Source organism: Acanthisitta chloris, unplaced genomic scaffold, assembly GCF_000695815.1.
Source record: "Acanthisitta chloris isolate BGI_N310 unplaced genomic scaffold, ASM69581v1 scaffold2465, whole genome shotgun sequence".
NCBI lineage: Eukaryota > Metazoa > Chordata > Aves > Passeriformes > Acanthisittidae > Acanthisitta > Acanthisitta chloris.
The window spans coordinates 56695-64582 of record NW_008675175.1 but is presented as its reverse complement, the minus strand read 5'-3'; the positions used below and the strand labels follow the sequence as shown (position 1 = coordinate 64582).

Genomic DNA, 7888 nt, shown 5'->3' with positions numbered 1-7888 from the left:
GGGAAGCTACATTCAGGCATAAGTTAATAGTTCTAATGTTAACATGGGAGCTGGAATCTGCTGCCCAGCTCTTGGCTGTGTATCATCACCGACCCGTTCATTGCTTGGAGGTGTTAGGCAGTTTAGAGTCCAGTGGTAACAGGGAGAACTTGTTGCAGTTCCTCAAAGATGCCTAGTGAGAACATCCTCGTGTTCTCTCAGCTATCAATGGCCAAACTGTCAGGTTTCAGTGGTGTGAGGCAGTCTGTGTGGTTTCAGTGAGCAGGCTTAGTTATAGATGTTTCTGTTGTGCTACTTTGCATTTATCATCCTGCTCACGTAGCTCTGCATTTTATACAGATAAGAGAGAAAAAGTTGAAATGGTGAAGCTTATGTTACACAGGTCAAATCCTGAAGCTGGTTTAAGCCAAAAAGACAGAAGCATTGTTCTGCTAGGAAAAAACTATTCACCAAAATGGTAGTCAAGCATTGGAACAGGCTGCCCAGGGAAGTGGTGGAATCACTGTCTCTGGAAGTGTTCAGAAATTGTGTCGATGTGGTGCTCAGGGACATGGTTTGGTAGTGAACCTGGTAGTGTTAGTTTCATGGTTGGACTTGATGATCTTAGAGGGTTTTTCCCACCTTAATGATTCTGTGGCCATCTCTAGCCTTAATAAAGGCAGACTTGAGTTTACACACCTTATGCCAAGCACCCAGACAGTCTGTGGAGAAGCATAATTAAAAGAGGAAACTCTGAGTTAAACAGCACACGGGTTAAACCACAAATCATTTGTCACTGACCTTAAAGGCTTGGCCTAGAGTGCCCCTGAACAGTTTGGAAAGGTGCCAGAAAGGAGTGCAAAGGCTCAGCCATGAGTTTGCCTCTGGGTCACACATATTTGGATAGGTTTGACAGCAGCGCCTACCAAGACGACTCCCTCTGGCACCTCTCTGCACAGCACTCCATATCCCTCCATGATAAGAATCAGTTTGTCTTAAACATAATAATATATACCATTGCCCTATCAGCTTTTATAATTTAGAGAGGAATTATATTTATAGACATTACCACCTTCAGGGAATCTGAAGATTTCTGCACAGAATTCAGACTTTCGATGAAGTAAAAGGAAGGTAAGTGTTCAAGTACTCTTCAAGGCTATTCTGAAAGCTAGCTCTTTTTCCCTAGAGAGGCAAGAACAATCTTCTCTGGACTCTACAGGAGCAGTAAGTAAAAATTACCTTATACAATGGCATGCAGATGCTATCAATCCACTCGAGCTGCAATCTGGGTAGTTCATGTTTCCTGTTCCGATCAAAAATGGCCTGAATTGAGAAGGGAACAAAACTGTCATGCTTTATTACATTGGAATATTTTACAGACACATCATCCAGCACTTTACAGCTATGATCAAATTCTCACAACCAGAAGACTTTGTAAGCCACAATCAATCTTTGCAGCAGTCTTCCTACTGCTTTGCCTGACATGAAAAATAAATGTTTATTTTCAATTCTGTTTTGGAATTTTTAGGCTGAATGTGTTTGATAATTCTGTGATGTAAAATAAATGCTCCACAGTTAGAGTTGAGCTGGTATGTAACCTCCTGTAGGAATGTAAAGTAGATACCTTTGAGTAGAAATTTCCCTTTTCTCACACAGGTTTTTCCAGCTCAGCAAAATGAACAGTGATGGATCTGGGCTGGCTCTCTCTCCTTCCCAGTTACAGACCCTTTCTGCAGAACCAGCTGTGACTGAATCCAAAGGATGGGAAATCCACAGTTATCCATGCTGGGAGCACTTATCAATTTGTTCCTCTGGAATCAGCCTAATTCACTGCTCACTGCACTCCCTCAGAGAGGAATTTATAGAGGTTGAAGCTGATGTTTTAGAGGCTCCATTACTGGCTGAAAGGAGATGGAAGAAACTTAGTTCTGTGGACTTGGAATGTGAGCTGAGCTTCCTCCATGCTCATGCCTAAGATTACTTGGGTCCATCAGCTTTCCATCTACAGGAGTTTAATCCTCCTTCTAGTGGCCCATTCACACCATTTACTCTCTGAATATGCCAAGTCTTAAACCATTCTGTATTTTTCTGTGGAAAGTCTGTTCTTATTCCGTGTCCATCTTCTCAAGGTTGACATCTCCTGAAAAAACTTACTTTCCTCCCCTCCTTCTAGAAACTCCAGACTATATACATTACATTACATTACATTACATTAAATGGCTGGTTGAATTCTAGTTGTAGCCTGCTTTTTCTGGCATACAAAGGTATCACACAGTATATCTAAATAAGATCAGGAGGTAAGTTTCAAGGAATCAGTGATCTTAAAGGAGAATTTTGGGTTCAATTCTTGAAAAATCTGTATTTCCTATCCAAATAATTTTGAAAAATCCTGTCATTTTCATCTTTTATAAACACAATGCAAGAAAAAATACTTGAGTTATAAGATAAGAGAATATCACATTATCTTGCTGACTAACAACTCTTACCTAACTAGCAGTGATACCTATCTAGGTGGCTTGTCATGGCAATATGCCATGTAATATAGCAGCATTTGATCTTGTTTGAAAATTCCTCATCAGTGTGGTTAAACTCTATACGCCTTTGACCCTTAGGCATCAACTGTTAGAACTGATGGCCTTATCTCCCAACAAGAAACAATACATCAATTTACTGGAGTTTTTAAAATAGTGAAGGGCGAAACAGAGAGGATAATCTGCCTTCCAATGGTATGGCTTCAGAGCATCCTACATGTGGCCCACAAATAACTGAATTCCTTGGTACAGACTGTTAGAGCCCAAAGGAAGAGTGAGAGGGTTCCCTATTAACCTCTATTGTGGAGAAACTACTAAAACTATTTATGGCAATACACTTCTTTCCCACCTGTCTAGGCCAACGGATACAGATTTTCCAAAGACATGAGTCCAGAACAAACCTCTGGCTTTTGTCTTTCTTTGTGCTTCTACCAAGTCTACATTACGTTCAAAACGGAGAGGTAATAACATAGCTTAAAATCATTCTTACAGTTGCTGGACCTGGGCCATTTGCACTGAAATTCATTGCTAATTGAAGACAGTAACATTAAATGAGTGCTGAAATAAAACTACTTCCTATTAGGCTTCCTTAATATGAGAAACACACTTTGCAAATTTTATAGACAGGGCAAGAAAGGTACTTGCAGTTATTCAGGCCTAGATTTGGTCTCAGAATTGTGAATACCATGACTGTCTGATTAGTCTTTTCCGGGACTGTAGTCACTACTTTTTTTCTGGGAAAGTGTGCACATAGAACTACTATAGTATAGGGAAAAAATCCATTGGTATCACAACCTCTGACAGTATACAAAGTGAAAAGCCATTTGTTGTAGCTAAGCATTATTTACGATCCACTTTTAAGCTTTATTGACTTCATTACATCACTACAGGCTCATGTGTGAGTATTAATGTAGTGAGAACAAGTCTGAGCCAGTGGACTGGCCTTTTCAGATTTGGAAGCATAAAATACTAGAAGCATATTTATGAATACTTGTAATACTTTCTGTTACCCTTCTCCTGTTACCTCCAGATAATGGCTTCTCAATATTTGGAGTTATTTAACCTGGACAAATCTTTCTCTTCTAATTGCTCACTGAAAATCTTTATCAAACTTTCCTAAATCCTATTTGACACTTTATACCCATTTGGTTTATTCCACTCAATACCAATCTATCCGTTCAATCACAGTGTTATATTTAGTTGTATACATATATCTGAAAATTTTGATTTCCATAGGTAGCTAGTGATTTTTTATTTGAATACTGTGTATTAAAACCTCTACCTGCTGCTTAGGAAAGTCACTGACAGGATAACCTTGGGAATAGGCACAGGAAATGGGGAAAAGGGCTCAATGAAAAAGTGACTGAGTTGGCTGGAGGGCTTTTATATATGGTTATAAATGCATATCCTTATTAGATAGAACTTTTATTTACTCCCAGATTTTTCTTTACATACAAAATACAGTTCATTTTTCTGAATGAGCCCAGTGACATTTTTTTACACTATTCAAGTTAGTAACTGCTTCAGAAGTGATAAGAACTTACTGAAGGGGTGAGTTTGAGTTCAGATCTTTCTCTGTCTCCTTGTTCAAAAAACTCACTGGTTACCAGCTCAGCTGCCTAAAACATAAATCATGATAAAGATTAGAATTCATGTTGCATAATATTTAGGATAATGAGTTTTGCTCAGAGCATGACTTCAGCCAGTGAATATCCCACTTACATGACTGATGTCAGGCACATGCTTATATAGCTTTCAGGACTGGACATGCAAGGGGTGTAGACAGCCACAGTCACTGACTGGCACACCTATCTGTCCTTTTTTGATAGGGAATTGACTGGGGGAGTTACATTGCAATGTCAAGGTAGCACTCAATGCAGTTACATCAACTTACTTGAGTATTGAGAACAGAATAGAAAGTTACAGGTTCTCACTGGCATCCACAATTATGTCTGTCATAAACTACGCAAGAACTCTCTGGGTATTTACAGGCTGTTGCCCTATATGAACAGCTTCACTTATAAAAGAAACTTAATTAGCCAATACCCTCTGTTGTCTTAATTTCATGTGAAATCATAAAGGTTTTTTCTTCCCCACTAGGTTTTATGTTTCCCCCCATGACTGTTATCACTACAGACTCTGGATATCTAAATATGAACTCAGATTGTGATGACCATATTGAATTAAAATCAAGAACTGGTGGGTTGGAAGTTGGAATGTGCAAATGAAGATGTTCTATTCCCAGCAGAGGTCTGTGCTTCTTGGAAGAGGACAAGATTTAAATACAAATTTAGTTATGGAAGCAACAGGAATTTTAGGAAGTCAAACACTGAGCAATTCTGATATAATACTGTGCCCTTGGCATGTGTGGGGCTTTGAAGGTAGGCACATGTGCCATTTATGATGCAAGAAACTGGACACCAATCTATATTCAGTTCCTAAAGCTCCTCTCATGCCTGCATATTGTTTTCAAGCTACGAAATTGTTTCATAATGCCGAGGCACAAAAGGGTAAACTAGGCAGAGAACCTGCACTTCATAAAGTCTCAACACTTCTTGCTCTAGCAACTGCATGGTAGGTAACGTTAACAAATCCTAATCTTGTTACAGTTGAAATAAAGAGCATCAAAATAAACTGCAAGTAGGCAAAGTCATGTTATAAAATACTCTTAAATCTTAAGCCAGGCTATCACAGTTTGGAACTTCATAATGTACGCAATCCCAGTGCACTAATAAAATCTGGATCAATACTCCAGATAGAGGAATAATTTAACAACTTAGCAGCAATTAAGGTTTTGCCAAGTGTATTGTATAAAAATAATCAAGATGTAGTGTATCACCCCTGTCTGTCACTGCTATTCTGATCCTCTTCTTTTGTTTCTTTCCTGCTTCCTTTGTCTGTTTGTATCTTCTCTTCCTGAATTTTGCCTTCTTACGCGTGGCCTTTATTTGCTTTGAGTCATGTATTTTAATCTCTTTCTCCCTCACTTTTTATGTTGTTTTTTTTTCTTTTGGCACAGTTGAGGTCCAACTATTTCCTGTTTTGCCTCTGTGGACTTATTTGTATCTTTGCTTAACCAGGTAATGTTTCAATCAATCCCATATTAGATTTTTCAATATAAAATAAATCTGTACACTAGACTGCAAGGGACTTTTCACCTGCAGACCTCAGAAGTGATAAGCATAAAAACCCAGTTTGCCAGAGACTAATTGAGCACTGTAGCACAAAGATTGACAACATGGAAAGCAGCCCCTGTCTGACATTTAGGTTGTCAAAAAAAATGGAGAAACTAACCCTTTCAGCTGCTGTTACTTCCTTGCCCTTCTCCAAGGAATCTGTGTGCTCCTGCCCCACTAGTTCGCTGGTCTAGCTTTTTTTAACTATTACTTTGCTGTTAGACCAAACTCCCTCCAGGTACATACCCACACTCAGCTGCACTGGTATATTTTCTGTTTGTTTCTTGATGCTGTATATTCCTCCAGAACCCTACATAGTCTGTCTTCTACTAGCTTGTTCTGGACCTCAGTAATGGACAAAGAATGATTAGCCATAGATACTGGAAATATTAAGGCTGGATGCCTAGAAGAGGGAAAATCATGGGACAAAGGACAGGTTGCTTTCTCATATTGTACTTGTTTGCCAATGCTGGACCCATATGTTATGCATGTTTCTAAAGAGCCTACTGGACAGCAGAACCCTGAAGTTTTAGTTGTTTCTAAGTACAGGATGCTAAAAAAATAGCTCTGTGCTACACTGGCAGTTTTTTCAACAATGTTAAGAAAATGTACAGATTTTCTTTATCACATATACTGAAGATTTTATGTTAATCAAAGTTTGCAGATCATCTGTTGGTATTTTTGATTTAGGGAAGATTCTGCCATTGCTAAGGAAAACTTTGGGACAAAAAAGGTAAGTACAGCTACATGTGGCTAACACCTTCTTTTGTTTAATCCATCTATTTTTTGATATGGATTGAAAAGGTTAATAAGAGGAGAGGTTGTAAAGCCAGATGTACACACCAGCATGTGTACAGGGAAAGATTATGCAATAAACAATTTTTTCACAGAAACTCCCTGCTATTTTTTTATAGCATTAATACCCCTGTAAATTGATTCCAGTTTTGGACCCTTGTAAGCCAGGGCCCTGGGAATATTGTCCTGCCAGTCCCTCCTCCTCCCAGCCCTGCTATTAATCATGACTTGCCTGTCTTGAAATCTCCCACGGTTTGGTCACAGCTCCAAGGTCACAGGCTGTCATTAGCATTGATCTGAAAAACAGAAATGAACAATACAAGCTGAATAAACCTTTGTTGGATTTCTACACAGCTCTGCTCTGGATGCATAAATAAATAATACATATATAAAATGTCAGCCCTGGCACCTTCTTTTCCTCCAGAAAAGAATGACATGTTTGAAATCTCAGCCATCAGCATGGCTTTTACATCACAATTGTGCCTGTGAAGCCTAGTGTGTTGCAGGTCATAAGATGATGAATTTTGGTATTGTGCATTGCCCACTAGAAAAGAAATGATACTGCAAGGGAGTAACTGCTAATTTTGCAATACTTCTAACACTACTTACATTAATGCCTATAATATATCAGAAAGCATGTGGTTCACATGATATAAGTAAGGGTATTATTACATAATAACACCTGAACTGGATTAATTTATAGGCCTATTTGTAAGTGACTGCTGTAGCAAGAGAGCTTATAATCACAGGAGGCATCCCAGACACTGTTTAAGCAGTTTCTACCGCTCATCTACAATAAAAATTTAAGATTTACTATGAGCTATATGGTTCCACTGTAGTTTAATACCTAGCTACAACCATGTTTTATATGCATTAGGAGAAAGAAACCATTCAGCTGTAGAAAGCGTTTATGTACAGTACATGATGCAGATAAAAGTCTAAGAAAGTTTAAATGAAGAACAAGGGCACTGAAAATGAAGCATCGAATATATTGCCTGAATCTAAAATTAGGAATGAATGAAATGATATGGAAAATAGACAAATGGCCAATATTTTTGTTAAAAGACCAAAAGGAAACAGAATTTTAATGAAATTGCAGATAAAATGGGACATAATCAGGCATGCATAGGCAAATACACACATTTTATTATCTAAAGAGTGTGGTGTACTCAAACCACCCACAAAGCCTGAGGCCCTGAATCTAAAATTAGGAATGAATGAAATGATATGGAAAATAGACAAATGGCCAATATTTTTGTTAAAAGACCAAAAGGAAACAGAATTTTAATGAAATTGCAGATAAAATGGGACATAATCAGGCATGCATAGGCAAATACACACATTTTATTATCTAAAGAGTGTGGTGTACTCAAACCACCCACAAAGCCTGAGGCTTTGCATGCATGC

General features: G+C 38.4%; 1 protein-coding gene across 1 annotated transcript in view; it reads right to left on the bottom strand.

Annotated features, from left to right (window-relative positions):
• The window catches only part of PDE11A (phosphodiesterase 11A), a 75754-nt gene that overhangs the window by 13719 nt on the left and 54147 nt on the right, over nucleotides 1-7888 (bottom strand). Inside the window, exons 15-17 of the mRNA XM_009075611.1 lie at nucleotides 6710-6777; nucleotides 4055-4125; nucleotides 1219-1302 (exon numbers count right to left, since the gene is read on the bottom strand). Of these exons, the coding sequence (XP_009073859.1) occupies nucleotides 1219-1302; nucleotides 4055-4125; nucleotides 6710-6777 (223 nt within the window). The remainder of the gene's footprint in view (nucleotides 1-1218; nucleotides 1303-4054; nucleotides 4126-6709; nucleotides 6778-7888) is intronic.